We start from the raw sequence: 20,982 nt of genomic DNA on the forward strand, positions 1-20,982 counted from the left end.
TAAAGTGCCAGTGGAACTAGTCTTTTTTCCATCAATTTTAAGGAATTATTTACTTAAAACAAGATATTATGGTACTTGTCCTACAAACTAGACAAAAATACTTGGTAGGATTTTGTGTTTCTGCGGTGTTGTTGACACCAGAATTTTTTGGTATCTCGGGTTATTTGTGGTCAACTCAGTGCCTGGAATCGGTTTGGTTTCTGTGGCTGCAAAATAAGACGAAATCATCACCACCATGCTTGGTGGGCTTGCAGGATTGTGAACATATTGCTGCGTTTTTTCCCTCATAACATCTTGAGGACAAACATTTCTACCTTCATCGTTCCAAAGGTCATTTGGTTCATTCAGATGCAACTTTCTGAACCAATCTCATGCAGTCATTTTCTTTTACTTTTTGAAACAACTCAAATTTGTTCGGTCTTCTGAAAGTCCTGTCCTTAACATCAAACATGTGAACAGCAGGTTCTTATTTGTCAATTCTCTGAAAGTACCTCACACAAAAACACTTGTTACTGTAGAACGTGACAAACATTACATCCCAATCAAGACAATAATAGTTGCATTTCTTGGTTATTGGGACATGTGTTGGTAATTTTTGATACGTAAAGCTGAAACGAAAAGTTTAACATTAACGTAATAAATTATTTGAGGGTTTCTGACAATATTTTGGTTTCACAACAACTTTGAGGGTTTTTACACTACTCTCTAGCAAAACAGGAGACACAACTAACGCGAGTTACAGGAAAAATAACTATACATTTTAAATCACATAGCTTCCTATAAGTTGCTTGGATAGTTATTAGTCCTGCCTTTAGATAGGAGAGTTAAAAGCCCTGAGGAAAAACAGATAAATCTTGTTTATTTCCGGTTATTCTTTAGAAGTTTTTGCTATCTCAGCCTCATCTCTGTGTTGGGATTTGTGTGCTGGGAGTGTCCTTCAGTGGTTATCTTAAACATTAACTTCAGCTATTTCATAGAGACTATATGTTTACAGACCAGTTAACCCCTTAAATACCATGTGCCTAAAACCAGGCAGCAACTTTTTGTTTTTAAGAATTATTCAACTGGTAAAGAAGATGTCTGGGCAACATTTCTGTCATAATTTGTAATAAATTCAACCTGGATACTATTTATTTATAGGTACTCGAGGCAAATATTCATTTTAAAGTGCTTCCAAAGAACAGGAGTCAAAATAATAAGAGATTTATTGATTGTGATTTTTGTTGTAAAAACAGACAAAGAGTTATGGGGTGCCATCGGGGACATTAATCAAGATTAGCTTGTATAGAAAGTTTTAGCAGAGACGCTTCAAAACTACAAACTCTGCCTTCAGCGGTCAAACTGGAAGTTCTGGGAAGCGGAGTCCAGTCTGGATGTTATGAATGTGTGGAGTGGTTCATTGCTTTGGGTCAGGGAGTGTTTCTTTAGTATTGCTTTGGGTGTTACCGTAGGTTTATAGGTGTAAAGTGAATTTCTAAGGTTTTTAGAATAAAAGTGGATGTTGAAATAATTTTTAAAAGTATAAAACGACACAGGAGTCAGACTTTTCACTTAATAGCTGAAGAAATCTATACAAATCTTGTCTGTGTGACAGCTGGAAAGCAAATACATAAGGTCTCATATCAGAGCTTCTTTTCCTGTATGAGCAGTTATGTGCCACCTTAGTGAGAGTTTGAACTTCAGTGCGGGTCGGTTTCAGTCTGTTCCCATGGCTGTGTGAGTTTTCTGCAGGTTCACTGGTTTAAATATTAGGTTGGCCTCCTGCTGCTTCCCTCAGCTCCTGGAGGTGACCTGAGAACAGATTTATTTTAACTCGGCTGGTTCTTCTCGCTTACAAGAAGCATCTAAAAGGCTGGAACACATTTCATTGGTTCCTGTAAAAATATTCAGTGTCACATAGCAGACAGTAGCCTGGATTATAGCTTACAGCTGATATTGGTTGTGTGTCGGACTCTGTGTGCCGATGCACTGATATGAACAGTAGATGGTGCTTTTGGAATACAGAGTATTTTGTGTTATGTAGACACAAAAGGAAATCAGCTTTACCAATTATGAAAACCTAAAAACAAGAGTTTTGTATTTTGATGTATACCTGATCCAACCAGCTGGGCTTCCAATCATAAACAACGTTTTACTAAACTTAATTTAACTCTAATGTAAAGTTAGAATAGCTTTATTGTCTATTTCTGGGTACAAATTGTGTCTGCTTGTCAAGTAAAGATGACATTTGATTTTAAATTTTAAGTATATTCCATATTTTTTTAATGTCATGTTTCTACGCTATTATTAATTATATTCAAGAAACAAAATGCTATTTATAAATAACCTGTGAGACACAGGCTGTCTCCAGATCTTTAAAGTTTTAAAAGAACATTTTAAACTGTTCATTCAACTGTTCATTCTTACCATTTATCGTATTTATTTCATAATAAAACACTGTAAATACGGTTTTTGACTATGCATCTTGAAAAACTTTTTTTTTTTAAATATACAGTTAGTTTGAATTTTGAATATTATGTTACGTTAAAAAAAATCTGTTTGGGAGCTGAAAGAACCGGTTCTTTCGGGTTAGTTAAGCCAAAAGATCCGTATCTCCAAGATGAACTTCAAAATCCATCTTTATTCTACGGTTCTGGTATTCTGCTGTTTCCTCCTCATGGCTCATTACCATGAAGGCCTTCCTATTGGCTGCTCGGCTTCTAAACCCCGCCCCTGATTGGGCATTGGAGCTGTGCCGCACACCCACACTTAATCCTGATTGGTTGGTTGCGTAGCGCTGCGTTGCTCTGTCTTTATCAATTCAGACAGTGCCTAAAATATAGTTTTGTTTTCCCAGAAAGGCGTGAAGTCGGTTGTTTTTTGATAAGCGGCGATGCTCGCCTGTTTTCGCAGATACTGAGGATTTTTGGCGGAGTTTTGATGCGCTGGACCGATGAGCTGAATTTCTGAGTTTAAAAAATGACCTCAAAGAATTTTCGTCTGGATGATTTCGTCGCAGGATGGATCGGCGGTGAGAAATAAACTCTTCTGCTTATTGTGTTGGGTCAGAAAAGCGTTGTTCAGTGGAGGAAAATGATGAAGGGAATTATTTTCTAATATTTTCCCTCCTATAACCATGAATTATTTTTGCTAAGTTACAAAATAACTTAGCAAAATAAGTTGCTAAGTTAGACACCTGCACAATCTTCCGTTAATGTCCAGCAGCAACTTTTAAGATGGAAAACTACTGCATCCACATCCTGTAAAAACAAAGGGGGGTCTATTCCTCCTCCTCCCTCCTCCGTTTTCACCACACTGGTGAAAAATCTCTCTCCTTCCCTCCTTTTATTACCAAAAATTAAATAAAGTTGTAAAATGTTTAATTTTTGCTTATATAATATATGTTTTGACTGTTTGTGCTTTACTCGTTGCGTACAAATTGTTCCTGTTGCTCTGAAATCCGCTTTTAATCAAATGCTTGCAGTGAACGATATGGCCAGTAGGGGGCCCTACTGCTTACTTTCATACATTGCGTAACTCAAATAAAAAAGTAGGTCTGGATCTGGAATCAAGTAGTTGTTTGTCCAGTAAACAGAACGTTTTGGTTTTGCCAATCATTTAAAATAAAACTTTATACAATGATAAAGATAAGTAAATTATTTTTAATCAATTAAAAAAAGTGTTGTATCATATTCATATTATTTTGTATAGTAAAAAAAATGACAAAAAAAATTTTAATGCTGCAAAAATGTGGAGACAAAAAGTAAATTGGTTTAAATAAAGTAAAATCAATAATCGGCAAAAATATCTTGATGTTCATGTTGGTTGTTCTGTATTGTGGAAAAAAATATAAAAAGTGTTTCTATTTTATTTACAATACCTCAAGAAAATTACTTACACTTGGCAAATCTCAAGTATTTCCTCCATCCAGTACATATTTAATCTGTAATTCAACTCAGAACCACTTAATTTATGGATTTATTAGATTAGATTTCTTTCTTTGAGTGAATTATATGAATCTCATTGAAAAGGGCCGAACAGAAAAATGTTTACTGAGAAAAACATGGATATTTCCCTTCCTCTGATAAATTTCACATCTTTCTTTCAGATCAAGTAGAGAACAAAAATATAGAATCTTGAGCCAAGATTACAAATTACACTTTTCTGCAGCTCTTCTGGATTTTCTGATTGCACAAACTCTTGGAAACGTGGACTTAGCTGATTTTAAAAAAATTACTCATCAACTCCCAACAGCTCAAGTAATGAAAAATACAACTGTTCATGTTAACTTTTTTTATGCTTCAGATACAATAATGGCTGCAGAACTAGCTCCAAACTCCATTTTCATTTTAAGGGTGTCATTTTGTTAACTGATAAGTTAAGGAGTTAAAATCCAAATCATAAAAATGTTATTTAATCAAAACTTGTTGCAATTTTACTCTAAGTTTTGCTACTTTTTGCAAATAACATTCCTTTGTGATGAGTTATCTTTGGAAGCATTTCATTCTTCGTGTTTTTTTTCTTGTGTCTAATATATGAAACGTTCTGGTATTTAAGACATTTCCCATTTTACTGCTAAACTTAAAGTGAGGGCCCCAGTTGGACTGACTGCTCTTTCTCTACAACGCTGCATCTTTCTGGGTTATTTTTAGTTCTCCCAGGGAAACAAAAACACTGGAGTAGATCCACAGGAGACTAACGGATGATTAATGGGGTTTTTCTGTGGGATCATATGCACGGCATCAGGAACAGTTTGCTGCATGTGTGGCTGGGCCTCATATTCATACTTTCTGACATACCAAGCCGTCAGGGCGATAAAAGAAGGCTTTATCTTCAGATATGTCAGCAGCGGCATGTGCAGCATTGCTCCCAGAGCTTAGAAAATCCACACACTCAATGTAAAAGCTTTATGTTGAGTCCTAAATATGTTTGCTGGGGCCCACTTGGTTAGCAGAACATGTCATTATCTTGGTCCCAGGGTTGGAAACTCTGCCGTTGAATGGTTTGTTTGCTAACAGTTCTTTTTTGTGACCCATTTAACAGTCTCTGTTTTATCTGTAAGACCCAGTAGAGATAAATCCACTTTGCGTGCTCCAACTGACCAGAACGTACTCTTTATGCAGACCTTTCTGCATATCTCTGAATGTTTCATCACAAAGCTACAATTTAAATGTAGCAAATTTACTGACTCCTTTCTTCTCTCTTTGATGAGAGAGCATGTTTTTGTCTTAAGAAGTAACAAAACTCTCAGGAAGTTACCAGGTCGTGTTTTTTTCTCAGCAACAAGGTACCTCTTGTTTTCTTCTCTTGGTACATTCTGTATTCACTGTGTCTGTTTGTGTTTTTCTGCTGGCTGCAGGCGCCTCCAGTGTGGTCGTAGGACATCCGCTGGACACAGTGAAGGTAATTAAGACTGAACTTCCCCGTATTTCAATCTTTACAACTCTCTCCTCCTGATTGCAGCATGGTAAAAGTCAATATAAAGACACTACCACATGTTGCTCAATAACTTCTACCTCATTGCACTAAAACCTTTTAGACACGTTGCATTGATTTTATTTATGTGCAGCTACAAAATTTATGGAGGGGACACACAACAATCCTTTCTTCTTTTCAACAAACAGGGTTAACATTTATGCCATTTCAGACAGAGTGACGATACTAAACATTACAGAAAAGAAAATGGAAATGTTTGTCTGAATAAAAACGTTTAATGATTTAAGATGGATGGATGGATGGATGGATGGATGGATGGATGGATGGATGGATGGATGGATGGATGGATGGATGGATGGATGGATGGATGGATGGATGGATNGATGGATGGATGGATGGATGGATGGATGGATGGATGGATGGATGGATGGATGGATGGATGGATGGATGGATGGATGGATGGATGGATGGATGGATGGAGGGACGGATGGTTGATTGGCTGGTCGGTCAGTCGGTCTTTTGGTTGGTCAGTCTTTTGGTTGGTTGGTCGGTCTTTAGGTCGGTCTTTTGGTTAGTCGGTTGGTCTTTAGGTCGGTCTTTTGGTTGATCGGCCGGTCAGTCGGTCAGTCTTTTGGTCGGTCGGTCGGTTGGATGCTCCTCTCTAATTTCTGGACGTTTTCGTCCTCCAGACGCGGCTCCAGGCAGGAAGTGGCTACCAGAACACGCTGCACTGCATCCTGTCCATCTACAGGAAGGAGACGGTAAACACCTGACCTTTGAACTGCCTCTCAGCCGCCATTTTAACTGCAGATGACTTCCATCTTATGGCACATAAACATCTGTTGATTCATTACATCATGACTGGTTATTTTTCTCTTTTTGGACAGTTTTCACCAGTTTTACTGGTTTACTGTAATAATTACAGCTCTGTGGACAGCTGTGTTTTGATCCTCAAAACGTTTTTAGTTGCCTCTTTTTCTATTTGTTCCACTTATTTTTTGTTTTGTTTAAATGGACCAAAAGTCCTGATTTTTCTCTTCTTTTTTTAATGCGACGCTCAGGTGATGGGGTTCTTTAAGGGCATGTCTTTCCCGCTCGCCAGCATCACTGTCTACAACTCAGTTGTGTTTGGCTTCTTCAGCAACACTCAAAGGCTCATAAGCAAGTATCGCTATGGCGACGGACGGCATCCCTGCGGCATGCTGGACCTGACTGTGGCCAGCATGCTGACCGGACTGATCTCAGTGGGGCTCGGCGCTCCAGTGGACCTGGTCAAGATCCGACTGCAAATGCAGACACAGATGGTTCTGGCAGGTAAATCTGTGTGTTTGTTTTTTTTCCTGTTTGGAGATTTAATTTTTCTGTAATTTACTGAGGAAAATGTAAAAACTACTTTTTTGTCTTGGCAGCAATCTTTTAAAATGTGCAAACTGGTTCCTTTTTCCTCCAGATACGTCACTTTCAGTTTCATCAGAGCCAATTTCCAAACTGAACGTGTATAAAATTCCCCCCTTTCCAGAAACTCTATTTTCTTCCTCTTTGAAATATTTTTATTCTATGATGTCCAAGTTTAAATATTTGAGTTTTTTTGTGAGGGTGTATAAATTTCTTAGTCTCACCATTATCGGGTCTTGCAAGGTCATATCTGTGGCAGACAGTTTGGTCTGCTGTGATCTGTTAAACAGTAAACCAATAAATTCAAGGTTGATGTAGGTCAACTCTGAGATAAAATGGTAGATGAAACATTTATAGCCGCTTCACGCCTTTTACTCCTGACCTCGTCTAATAGTTCCTCAAAGGCACTTTGGTTGTGGTTTCTAAAATCTCTTTTATTATTTTATAGTGGTGCAAAGGGCCAGAAAGTTAAGTCGGACTTTAGGACAAGGTTTGGACGTCAGCTTCGTGGAAGTGATGGTTCTGAGCGGTTAATAAACTCCAGCTTGTTAAAGCAGTGGTGCACAGCTGGTCATGTGGTAAAATTATGTCAGATTTTTACTGGTGACTGTGAAAAAGTACTGAGGCAACCTGACAAAAAAGTTGTTGAAAACTCTATGATTGTTTTAGAGAAAAACTTACTTATGTGTTTTACATTAATATCCTCCTGCAAATGAGCATAATTTAATCAAATTATCCTGATCCTGGAGCAGCTAAAAAGTCCAAACTGTCCCGATGTTTTTGCCTTCTCTACAAAAACACAACAGTATTGTTATTTTCTTGTGCAAATATCTTAGTACACTTGAAATTAGACAAAACTAACTTCCAAGTAACTTTTCAGTAAGATATAGGAGCTTGTTTATTGCTTAAAAAAAAAAAAAAAAAAGCTCCACTAGCAGTTTATTTTTCTTATAACATAGGAATAATGTTTTGTGTTATAAGTGAAATAATCTGCAGTGGAACTAGTTGGGGTTTTTTTTTAATCAATATTACGGAATTATTTACTTAAAACAAGCTTTTACATTTTGCTGAAAAGTTACTTGTAAGTTCGTTTGTCTCATTTTAAGTGTACTAAAATTATTGTACTAAACTAAATGGTAAAATGTTTTTGCAGTGATCACGTTAAAAATGTATTTAGATGTTGTTCTTTTGTAACCTCCTGGTTTGACTATCTTTTTTCTGCTTAGAATGCATCTTATTCCTTATCTCCACTGATTCATAGTAACTCAGATTGTGTGTTTATTTTAGGATTTGTTTCATAATTTGAACATTAGCTGCGTTTCCATTCACCAGATAAGACAAAGACAACGGGATAGAGCATGATGGTGCAGCATGTTTGATAACTGATTCACATGGAAAAAACACAAATGCAACTTTAGCGCAATATTGACAAAGTTTTACACACATTAGTGGAAACACTTGTATCTAAATATTACAAAAATACAAAATCAGAAGAAAGTTACAAAAGTAAAAGTATTTATTGCCTTTAGACATCCAAAAATATTCTTTAAATTACAAAATAAATAAAATTTTCTTTTCTCTTTCTTTGTGCCATCACAGTCTGCCCCTGTCACTTCTATTAAACTAATGTAGAAATTATTTTTTCTTTTTTCCAGAGAACCTCCAGCTGGCTGGTAATGTGGCCAACGGCACCAACATCCCGCTTCGCTCTGTTGACATTCCCAACCAGCGACTCTACCGAGGCCCGATCCACTGCATCAGCAGCATCCTGCAGACCCAGGGCATACAGGGACTCTACAGGGGCGCCGGGGCCATGATCCTAAGGGACGTCCCTGGATACGCACTCTACTTCATCCCTTACGCCGTCTTCTGTGACCTGCTGACCCCTTCCAGCTCGTCCAGCCCTCATCCCTGCTCCATCTGGCTCGCCGGAGGTTTAGCAGGTAAATAGTGGAATCAACACTAACTTGTACTATAAAGATTTGGATTCTGAGCTGTTTATTCACCTCAAGTTGGTTATGAAAGTAGCCGCAAACTAAAAGGTCAACAGACTAAAAGGTATTTAAAGATGTTCAATTCAATCCAGTTGATTTATTGGTGATAAATCTAACAAGAGTTTTTTTCAAAATTGACGTCTTTTCATTAAGTGAATGTATTTTAAAAATGTCAGTTATCTGGTCTGTGGAAAAGCAACTAAAGTACATCAAAAACAGCTAATAAGACATCCAGGTTAGAATGAGATGCAAGTTGTTGCAAAAACTAGACATTTTATAAGCATTTGGGAAAAAGTGATAGTAAAAGGTCAAGTTGCATTTTCCCTTCACGTCACCATAACCTAACATCATAATGTGCACACATGGTCTGAAGGAATGCATGGTCTAACCGCACATTCCTGCTCTTTACATTCAACTCTATATGCAAGAAGCGTGTTTGAAAACAGCTGAACCAGACTGCAAGATATGAGGCTGAGAGATTTAAGGACACATGAATAACCTGGTTTCTGATGTTGCAAATAAACTTAAATATTCAAATTGCTCATAAAATAGGCCTGATTGGATTAGAACATGTTGATTTTTAAGAATCTGCTGTTGAAAGTGTTTTAGTTGATAAAAACAGCAATTTAACAACAATCAAAATAGTCAAACAACAACAAAAAGAGCAACATGTCCGAAAGGGAGTAGGAAGAATTTAATCCTCCTTCCCTTTTTTAATTATTACCAATTACCAGTTGATTTCAGTTTCCTGTCTCTTGAACAAACAACTAAAGTCCCTAAAACTATGTATTATGTAGCATATATTCATATTTCTAGGCACATTAACGTCACATTACTTATATAAAAAAGAAATCACTTATCTTCCAACATCTTAACTTTTATGCATAATTTTTTTTTTGTAGCTTCTGGTTATTATGGATAAGACTCTCCACTTCCAAAAGTGGCTATTAAGACAGCACAGATTAATATTATCTCTTGCTTTTTGTTTAGATACTTTGATCAACTTCAGTTGTGATCAAAATGATCAAATGTTGAATATTTATTAGGATTTTAAACTTTTACATGCCAGTTTGATTATGTGATGCTAACAAAACTAACTTACGAGCAACTTTTCATCAAGAAATATGAGCTTGTTTTAAATCAGTAATTCCTTAATATTGATGAAAAAGTTACAGTTCCAGTTCCATTGGCAGATTATTTCACTTATAACAAGACATTTTTCTCACTTATGAGTGAAATAATATGCTAATAGAACTGGTACTTTTTAATCAATATTAAGGAATTGTTTACTTAAAACAAGCTGCTATATATTGCTGAAAAGTTACTTATAAGTTAGTTTTGATTTATTTCAAATGTAATAGGATATTTTCACCAGAAGTTAAACCAAAAATAAATGTTGTGCTTTTGTAATTCATATTTCAGTTTCATTTTTAAGAAAAATATTTTTATTTTTACTTTTGAGCACAAAAATCTGCCATTTCCTCTACGACACCCCAACATTTTTAGTATTTCTTTCACATTTGCTCTCACATTTGTCAGAATCTTGTTAAATGTAACATTTTAGCTCAGTCTTACATCCTGATACTGTATCATCTTTTTTCCCTCGTGATTCTCATAAATTCACATGACTGCAGTCTGTAAGCTTTAAAAGTGCAGTGACCTCCATTTCAGGGGAATGTAGCTCCAAGAAAACAACATATGGAAAGACTAAGGATCTGGACTCAGAAAAACTCCAGACCCAGATGCGTGAAAAAGAACGGGTGTGTCAGCTGACAGCCAATCAGGCGGCTCGGATGGCGTGTATGTGCAGAGCAGATAAACGCCGTGTGGTAGCGAAGGATTGCTTCCAGATGCAGGCCGACCAGCTGCGAACACGTGACAGAGTGAGAGCATGGCGGAGCGGGGGGCTCAGTCAGCTGCTGTAAATCAGTGGGGCCAGAACAGGTTCGCCTTTTAAACGGGTCCAAGTTGGAAAAAACTGAAGCACGGTCTAAATCATGGACAGTATAAGAGAAATCAGAAAATACCAGGATTCAAACCCAGTAAACGACCAGAGCTGACAGAAAATGTAAGGCCATGTGGTTGAATCCAGTCATATTTACTGAAATAATCTCATCTATCTTCCACTTATTCGCATTTAAACTTGATCCAAAATGTTTTTCTTTAAGCATTTTGTCATGTTTGAATAAAATTTTGTCTTCAAACTAAAAAGTAACATGCCAAGTTCTTTTCTATTTTTTTCCAACCCTCCGCTCAGCCCCCCTTCATGTCAACATTTATGGTCGTACATGAACGTAGCTGCAAACAGTTGCTCAATTATACAACCATACATGTTTGAAAAGCAGAAGTAGAGCCTCCTGCACAACTAACAAGTACTTACTATCCAGAAAGTGGCTTCTAGATAGTAAGTCAACAACAAAACACTTGTCTTTTCCAGCAGCTATTGTTAAACCAGCTGACCAAACATGCTGGAGTTCTGCGTTGCTAGGAAACTCTACAGTTGAATGCGATTCAAAAATCTGGAGGTCTTTGAAACAGTTCATTTTCCAGACACCAACAAATATGAACTTATTGCTAAAAAAACAAATGGGTTGTTTTTAGAGGCAGTTGAGACCCAAATGGAAGTATAAAACTCTGCAAAATGTGAATTATGCATAATAGATCCCCTTTAAATGATGAAGTTAAACCTGCTGCGTTACCTGTCAATGCACCTTTCAGTCGTGACCTGTGGCCATCAGCTCTGGGTGGGGACTAAATAGACCACAGTTTTTCCTCTTTACGGAAAGGTTTGCCCTTAAATACGCAAAGGAAATCAAAACTAGTAGTGTTGCATTTCAAGCTTCTAATTCTGAGGAAGATACCTCAGATCTGATCCACCCTGAGGAAACCTTGGAGATGATCTGGAACTTTCTGTGGAGATTATATGTGAAGGATCTCAGGAACATCACTGGAAAAGGAGGAAGAGGAAGTGAGGAGCATCTTTGCTTGAGCTTCAGATAAGCAGTGGGAAATGAATGAATGGGCATAAACTCTGAATTCCTCGGTGAATTCCTTCCTGAATCAAGCATCTCCTCCGGTTTAACCTTCACGGTGTTTGTTCTGGTTGGTCTGATTTCTCTGGTCTTCCTCAGGGTCCATCTCCTGGGTCACGGCCACTCCAGCCGACGTGGTGAAGAGCCGAATGCAGGCCGACGCCCAGCTGCAGAAGAAGTATAAGGGAGTTTTACACTGCATCGTCCAAAGCTACAGAGCCGAGGGAGCAGAGGTGAGAAGATGAACAGTAATCAGTTAGTAAAACTTAGTCTTCTCACTGCATCTTACAACTATTTTAAATATATTTATACCCCTTGAATTGTTTGCGTTTTATCGTATTACAACTATTTTATTCTACTGTACAAATAATAAGTTGTGGTTTTAAGTGACAGACCAATATAAAGTACCAAGTATTACTAAGAAGCATTGGAAATGTTTTCTAACATTTTCAAGGTGAAAAGTCTTGAGGTTTTTGCCCTTTTTTCTTTGAAGCACTCTTCCAGATTTGATGTAGATTATCTGTTTTAGATTATCCAAAGTCTTGCACCAATTTCCAATTGAGTTTAAGTGTGAACTTTGATTAGACCACTCAAAAATAAATATTCTTTGATCTATTGTTCTTTTTCCCCCAAAAAGTTTACTTTTGGTCTCATCTGACCAGAACATATTCTTTTCTTCTTTCTAAATGTTCTGTTGATTAATTGCCTGAAATTCCAATAAAATACAGAACCATTCAATAAACAAAAATATTATTTTAGTAACTTTATTATGAAGTGAAACATGTTATATAAATTAATTACAGACAAATTGATGTTTGAAAACCTTTATTTCTGTTAATTATGATGATTTTTCCATGAAAACATGACATTTAGAATATTTCATCAGAACAACATAAAGAAATCTATTTTTAAAAACATAAATGTGTTAAAAGTTATTTTCAAAAGTTACAAACTAGAATCTTTGGCATGTATATTCAAATTTATTAAAGATGGTTGTAAATGTAACTTCCTGGTTGTGGTAAAGTTTAGGGGTGTGAATACTCTCCAATATATTTAACAGTATTATTAAGCTGCAGAATATTCCAGTTTAGGTTTTGTGTCATTAAACTGAGGATAAAACAGCCACCATTCAGTTTTGTATTTGTTCTTTACTACAAACCACAGGATATGCTTCAGTTCACATGGAAACATTTTGCATTAATCATTAAACTTGTTATTTCCTGACCTTTTACTGGTTTATTGCACAGTAAAATCCCAATTGGAGACAAACTGTGTGTGAATTCCCCTGAAACCTGTTTAATTCTTTGAACTTCACTAAAAAAAACAACAACAACTCTAACTGGAAAACAAGTGACGACTGAAGGAGGCAAATGTTCCAGAACAGGACGTGTTTTGGTGATTGAATGGCGGGGGGCTCGTCAGGTGACTAGCTGGCTGTAACTCGGCCCCGTTTTTGGCCCGGTCCGCCGCTGAACGCTGCGTCCAGATGTTCGGACTGTTTGTTGTGTCAGTGGAGAAACGTCACCACATCTGTGCTGATAAAAACAGCAGCAGTCATGTGATCAATACCAGAAGATCATCGACGTTCTGAGAAAGTGGACTGGACTGTTAGTGCAGCCTGACGCTCGCTGATCAATGACTCGGTTTAAAACGGGTCAGAGTCCTGCAAAGTTAAATAACAAGTCGGTCTGTACGAGCTGAATGTATTTATTTTAAGCAGATAAAAGTCGGTTATCTTAGTCCTGCTGTTTGATTTCAGAGCTGATAAAAAGCCATTCGGACACAAAGAGGAAACTAATCACAAAGCCAAATAAAAACAGGTTAAATATGGATTTTAAAAGCTGAGGTTACACAAAATAAAGTCATTTTTAATGAGATGACAGAGAAAGCCCAAATTAACCTGAATTAACCTTTTTCACTGTTTTTTTATTTTATTTTTGTGGCTTTTTTTTCCTTCTTCTGGAGTTCAATGATGGCTGCCAGGCGAACTATAAGGTGCATTACTGCCACCAACTGGTGGCAGTAATGCACCAGTTGGCAGTAATATATATATATATATATATATATGTGTGTGTGTGTATGTGTATATATATATATAAAGTTGCAATTTAATTTCAGATACTGCTAAGCTTTGTTTAACTTACCCTTTATAGTCATACCAGCTCTGACATTTAGAAAAGATTGATATTTAAGTGACGTAAACATTGAATGCATGTCAAAGAATAATTTTTTTAACATGTTCAGGCAGAAAACCGCGTGCAGTTCACAGCTTGTCCGTTTTTAACTGGGTTTATAAAACCTGTCATGATTCTGCAGCACAGACAAGTTAAGCAAGGTGAGCAAATATCACCTGTGACTGTTACCTTGTGATGTAACATAAAAGTTTGCTAGAATGCATATAATGGCTTACAAGGTGCTTTTAAGACCTTTTAGTGAGGAGCCGAGTTTAAAGGACACTGCTGAGGAAGCTTATAAACGCTTGAGTGTCTTTACTTTTATTTGCGTGTCTCACCATAGACCTGGTGTTCCTCCCACAGCATGCATTCAGAAAGACAACCAAAAGTCCAGAAAGTACAGTCTGAAAGAAGGTACTAGGTACTTTATTTTAATACTTTATTTCTGTTACAATAACAAATTTTGCTGAATGATAAATTGTCCCAGAAGTTATTGCGATAAACAATAATAATGTTGATTTGAGACCATTTTCAACCAATAAAATGGTAATGGCATAATATTGCAAGAACACAGACCCAGAGATCAATAAACTATCAATTTTAGTCAACATTTAATACTGGAACTGGAAGAAGTTTTAAATATCCCAAATAAATAAACAAGACAACAGAAACTACAAATAAAAGTAACTATGAAGTCTGTAAACAAATTTGTCTCAACAAAATGTCATTCAGTCTTTGACAGAAAGAGCAAAATGCTAAATCATGCAAATGGAAATTGACCTTGTTTTAATTTATTGTGCGATTAATTGATTTATTGCTTATTGTGACAGGCCTACTTGTGCTGATATGTAAAGTAATATACAATATATTAATATAACAAATTAAATTCAAAAACACTTTATTGATCACAAAGGAAAATTAAATATTGCTGTAACTCATATTAATTCAAATTCTTCAATGCGTAAATATATGTTTTTCTTGTAGCAGTCTGTTTTACAACCAATTTGAAGAAGCCTCTGACTAAAAACAGTAGTTTTCTAGAACAGTTTCATGAAATGAATTAACATTTTATTACACAGTGAAGTTTTAAAGTGGATTAACTTTTTTTAATCACATTAAAATAATTGGTAGAACTATGAACTCTGATGTTCAGAGTGGTGGATGATGGACGGTGCTGCAAAACACCTGCAATGACCAACGGTCATTAATTGGTAGATGATTGAAGAGGAACGTCGATGTGTTGCATCAGAATACTTTAACCTAGAGACTTCAAATGTTTATACTTCTGAAAAAAATATTTATATTTGCTCATGTAATTGCAAATGTGTCTTCATAGAGTGGAAAGAGCATCTATGACTCTCCACCTGAACTATAAAAACCATTGGAAAACCCAAACTGAAAGCTCAAAATGCAGTTCCTTAACTCAGAACTGAAACTGTTTCCTGTGCAGGTTTTCTTCCGGGGAGCTTCTGTGAACGCCATCCGAGGTTTCCCGATGAGCTCCACCATGTTCCTGATGTATGAACTCTCTCTGCAGTTCTTCAGGAGTCATTAGGACTGCTGGGAATCCGGAAACGCTCGGCCAGAAACCCAGCGAACCGGAGCCCGTTTGCTTAAGACAAGAGATTGTGAGCACTTTATAATGGCTGAGTCAGCAGCTTTTAGTCAAATGTTTTAGATCTGAGCCAAAATTTACCCTTTTTATCACAGTTAGGTTACCATGTGGGTGATGTTTTTACTGTTTAATAATCTGAGTCTGATTATTCGGATCACCAAAGTCACGCATGTGTTCCTGCGCAGATTTCTGCTTTTAACATTTTAATTTAACAAAACACACACAGGTGTTAAAGAAGACAGAGATATGACACTTTAGATAAGCTAAGAAACGTTTCTGAAAGTGTTTCTGAAAAGTTTTTAAAATTATTTTTAATTATTTCTTAACAAATTTGTTTCTAATGTGAAACTGAGGTTTAAATGATCAATGAATGAGCAGCTGTAAAAGAAAAGAAAAGAAATTGCACAAAGAATTGTTGCACAATTTAGTAAATTATTAAGAGATGATAAAAATACATTTATGGAGGCCAAGCGCAGCCTGAAGGTCTTTGAGAAAGTTTAACTGGCTGGAGTCAAAAAAACTGAAGTTTTGCCTGGTTGGACAAACTTGTTTAGTAAGTTTGATTTTAAAAAAAGTGTTAAAAAAGAAAAATGAAGGAAAAACTGCAAAATGTTGTACAGGATCATCCATGTTGCTTTACATTTTCTCCAATAATTTTATGAGTCCAGCTGTTCTGTGGATATTTTACACTATTTGTAGCACAATTACACTTTATGAGCCAATCGTATTTCATAGTAAGATAAATCTGAGATTTACATTCATGTTCTAATTGCATTTTAACTCTTTTTAGGTTGCAATATTAAAGTAAACTGACAGTCCTGCAGCTGAATCTGAGCTGTGTTTGCACATCTGCAGCTTTTTATAGTGATGTCATGTTTTCCTATCTGTGGGGGAAATTACAAAGCACATAATGGTTTTTATTGCAGTGTTACATGGCATTCATGTGATAATCTGTTGGATAAAAAATACAGCAGGCAAGAAGATCTGGAAATGATATTTTAGTGACATTATGTAAGTTAGACATACAGATACTGAGACATGTGGATTTCTTAATGAATTTTAAATAACTGATTTAATTGGGAGGTTTCGATTAAAGGGGTTGAGGTGCAATTTTTAGAAATCACTAAAATGAAAAAATATATATATTATTTTTAATGTATGTGACATTTTTGACACAATGTGATTATCAAACTCAATATTGTGATACTGTCTACTTTTATTTGTATCTGTGTTTCTTATATTAAGAAAAGTGAGTTTTTACTTCAGTTAATTTTAACTTTCTAATAACTTTGCTGATGTAACTGAGCCACAGTGGCACATTTACGTTGTTTTAAGTTCAGCTAATCTCAGATCAACAGATTTCAGCCACTAAATCAACACTACCGTCACAGAAGGGAACTCAAATGGAAATATTAACATTTTACATAGCTTTATCCTCATGTAAATAGGTGTAAATATGTTTAACTGCTTTTCTGGATGTTGAAAAGCCTAATGTGTCTTATTGTACTTAAATAAATCTTTATGAACAGCTTATGAGCCTTGTTTCAGTTCTGAATTTGCTTCTGCCAGAATGTGATTACACGTCAGATTTGATTTAAAGTCACTATATTATGTTTGCTCTTGTTACATAACAGATTGATGTTCATGTTGCAAAAGAAATGGATCATTAATTCAGCATAAAACCACTTTGATTTTAAATGATAATGTAAATTAAATCAATATTATTGACCAACATATGTGGTCATCAGTTATTTCCAGCTAAAGCATTTATTTAGGAAAATAAAACTAAAAAAATTAAACTATAAAATGGCAGAGAAAATGTTTCTACAAATTAAATTTTTATTTATTCCATACATTTTCTTTACACTTCACTGTGTTAACTGGTGAAGAGATGTTTGTGCAATGATCCGGACAAAGACTAAGCTTGGTCAAAAAACATACATTTATTTTATTACAAAGTAATCTACAGGGATTTTTAGTTTTTTTCCCCCACAGCTAAATAATGTCTCTTAGATCATTTCTACAGTAAAAACTTTTTTTTTCCACCAGCTGTAATGTCTTTCCACATAATGTCCACCAGAGGGCAGCACGCACAACACAAAGTATTCCAGCTATTTCACCTGCTGACGTTACGTTACGTTAAAGATAAATGTAATAGATTTTATCACTTTTCATGCTTTTGCTGATGACATATTTTCAGAGTTACTTAGAATATTATTTTAAACTACAGCAGAGTATTCGGACCATAATAAGAAAGAGTTAATGAAATTATGAGAATAAAGTCACATTACAAGAATACAACCTAAAAGAATAGTCAGTTTTACGAGAATAAAGCTCTAGTATTAAAAGAATAAAATCGTTATACTATGACTTTCTTCTTGTAATACTATGACTTTATTTTATTTTTTCATTTTCTTATTGTGCCCCTAATACTCTTATGTATTTCTGTTCTGTGAATGATTAATTTGCTGATTCAGATTCACATTTATTTGGGTCCCAAATGGGCAACTGACACTGCAGCAAGTACAAAAAAAAATATAAACAGTAAAACATACCAAAACAGACATCAAATATAAATCAATACATAGTGGGTGGGTGGTAGACTGAGCCATCGGGTCAGTCATTGTAAAACGTAATCACACGGAGTATAACAATGCAAAGGAATCAGTCTTGGACCTGAACCTGAATCTAAAGCCGACCCCCGGACACAGAGGTTCAGTAAAGGTGGTGCTGAAGGTGTAGAGGTGAATCAGAGCATCACCACAGCCTCTGAAGAATGACACACTTCCAGCCGGATAATCCACATACACCGCTACCTTCTTGGGTGCAGCGGATGAGTGTGAGATAAATGATCTTTTTTTCTGGTGGTAAACGTAGTACCCACCCCCATCTGAACAGCTCAGACTCCAGGACTGCTCATTCCCACCAAACCTGCAGTCTGCTCTCTCCACTCTCCTGCTTATTCCTCTGTAACTCACTGAAACATCCACCCAGCCGCTCCAGTCCACCTCCCAGTAGTGGCGACCAGTCAGATCCTCACTGCACAGCAGCTGAGGGCAGTCCTGAAATCTCTCTGGGTGGTCAGGATATGACTGGTCCTCTCTCACATGAACGGCCCTACTGTCGTCGTCAGACAGTTTTATCTGTCTGTTAATAGTGTTTGGGTCAAATGTGGTCTTAAAGTAATCTGAAAGAGAGAATAATGATTGATGGTGTGTTAATTTACTTTTGCAAAAACACAAAATATTTTCTAGTAATTTTCTTCTAGTTTCTTGTACAAATATCAGTAACTTTTCAGAAAGATATGGGATCTTGTTTTAGGTCCATAATTCATTAATATCCATTTTAAAAAGTGCTGGTTCCACTGGCAGAATATTTCACTTTTAATAAGACATTTTACCATGTTATAAGTGAAATAATCTATCAGTGGAACAAACACTTTTAATCAAAATTATTAACTTAAAACAAGCCTTTCATCTGTTTTATTTTCTGTTTTTATGTCTTTTGTAAAGTACTTTGTGGTTTACTTACTCCTACATGTTGCTGAACATTTATTTGTTAGTTTTGTCTTATTTCAAGTATACTAAGATATTTGCACTAGAAACTAAACCAAAAATACTTTTTGTGATTGATTTTGTGTTTTTGCAGCGTACAGTTTCAGGTGAAATATAGAAAGTTTATTTAAAACTACACTTACATTTTCTCAGGCCGGGTCTCAGCCATCGTTCTCCAAAAGGCTCCATCCTGTAAAAAAAAGACAAAGCAATTCAGTCTCTTTAAGCTCAAAGTAGTTGCTGCATCTCTAAAAATGGTCGAGAAGATAAACCTTCAACAAGTGGTTTGGTTTTTTTTGTAGTTTTATTAACAAGTAACCAAGAACAAAATAACAAGCTTACCACTATTTCTTTGAAAAAAAGTAAGAGGAAGTGAACATGTAATCCAATTTAATAAAATACATCTTAGCGATTGAATAATTATCAGAAATGTGTAATTAAAAACATGTTGTGGTATAATTTACAGTGCCAAAGAAATAAGTAAATTACATTACATAAAGAAATAATAAACTGACTCGCATAGCAACAATCAGAATAATTACCAACTCCTCCCTAATGTATATATACCATATACTCTATAACACAACACACATAGCTGTGTAAAATAACAATAATGATCTACTAATATCAACACATAGAAATCATTCCATTCATCCAGCTGATACCTTAAAACATCCAGTTTCCAGTTTTGATCTTGCAGCTTTGCAGAGAAAAGTTTCCCTGCCGCCTCTCCCGGATGGTTGTAGCTCAGGTCCAGTTCTGTCAGATGGGACGGGTTGGAGCTCAGCGCTGAGAACAGAGACCTGCATCCCTCCTCTGTGACCAAACACCCAGACAGTCTGCAGACAAACCACAACCTAATCAGGAAGAGACTCTGAACCTGCGCAGTACATATTTATCTGTCTGTTAACAGCGTTTGGGTCAAGTGTGGGTTTACAGTAATCTGAAAGAGAGAATAATAATCGATGGGTGTGTTCATATACCATCAGTCTGTTAAACCTCATATTGAATACCACTGCTTAAGCTGACCTGAGCTTTTGGAGCTTGCAGTGAGGACTCTCCAGTCCAGAAGAGAGCAGCTTCACTCCCGCATCCTGCAAGTCGTTGTTGCTCAGGTCCATTTCTCTCAGAACCGAGGATTTGGAGCTGAGCACAGAGGACAGCATCTCACAGCTCCTCTTGTTGAGGTTACAGACACTCAACCTGTTGACATAAAAAAGACATTTTGGACAACTGTTCAGCAAAAACTCTACCCATTAGTTTTCTATTAGAGAATCATAAGAATAACGTTTTTATCACCTTAAAACAACTACTTAACAAACTACACTGAATGTGATACGACAGCGAAGACAGCAGTTCACAGCAATTGTATTTATTATTTGTGAAATAAAGCACACCTGCCCATTTTATATCTTATTTAAAATAATAAAAATATCAAACAAAAATATGAAACCAGACCCGAGTATTTCCAGTTTGCAGTTAGGACTCCTGAGACCTGCTGACAGCTGCTTCACTCCTGAGTCCTTGAGGTCGTTGTTACTCAGGTCAAGCTCTCTCAGGACAGATGGGTGGGAGCTGAGCACCAAGGACAACGATTCAAAGCTTCCTCCTGTCGAGAAAAGTCGAGCTCATCCCACTTCCCCATGCTGGAGATTTTAGTTTAATAGTAATAATAAATAAAATTACCTTAAAATTAATGACATAGGTGACATCAAGACCCAACAGTAGAGTCAGACGGTAATAAAATGAATCTGGTTGTGTGTGTTGTTATTGTGTCCTGCAAACTTTGCTTTAATTCTACTT

The 20,982-nt window shown here is 36.3% G+C and overlaps 2 protein-coding genes across 3 annotated transcripts in view; one reads left to right on the forward strand and one right to left on the reverse strand.

Annotated features, from left to right (window-relative positions):
* Positions 1-2,806: 2,806 nt before the first annotated feature.
* On the forward strand, positions 2,807-17,158 carry slc25a48 (solute carrier family 25 member 48). Its single transcript, XM_008420833.2, has 7 exons — positions 2,807-3,010; positions 5,339-5,382; positions 6,105-6,176; positions 6,477-6,729; positions 8,466-8,753; positions 11,936-12,069; positions 15,461-17,158. Exons 1-7 carry the CDS (start codon positions 2,959-2,961, stop codon positions 15,563-15,565), a joined length of 948 nt encoding a protein of 315 aa, XP_008419055.1. The 5' UTR covers positions 2,807-2,958; the 3' UTR covers positions 15,566-17,158.
* A 391-nt stretch (positions 17,159-17,549) lies between these two features.
* The window catches only part of LOC103471666 (NACHT, LRR and PYD domains-containing protein 3-like), a 12,795-nt gene continuing 9,362 nt past the window's right edge, over positions 17,550-20,982 (reverse strand). For both annotated transcript variants that reach the window (XM_008420831.2, XM_008420832.2), the window contains 5 exons: positions 20,638-20,788; positions 20,209-20,382; positions 19,845-20,018; positions 19,323-19,369; positions 17,550-18,812 (listed from right to left, as the gene is read on the reverse strand). In XM_008420831.2, the coding sequence (XP_008419053.1) occupies positions 18,262-18,812; positions 19,323-19,369; positions 19,845-20,018; positions 20,209-20,382; positions 20,638-20,788 (1,097 nt within the window). In that variant the 3' untranslated portion in view covers positions 17,550-18,261. The remainder of the gene's footprint in view (positions 18,813-19,322; positions 19,370-19,844; positions 20,019-20,208; positions 20,383-20,637; positions 20,789-20,982) is intronic.

This window comes from Poecilia reticulata, linkage group LG10 (assembly GCF_000633615.1).
Source record: "Poecilia reticulata strain Guanapo linkage group LG10, Guppy_female_1.0+MT, whole genome shotgun sequence".
NCBI classification, from domain to species: domain Eukaryota; kingdom Metazoa; phylum Chordata; class Actinopteri; order Cyprinodontiformes; family Poeciliidae; genus Poecilia; species Poecilia reticulata.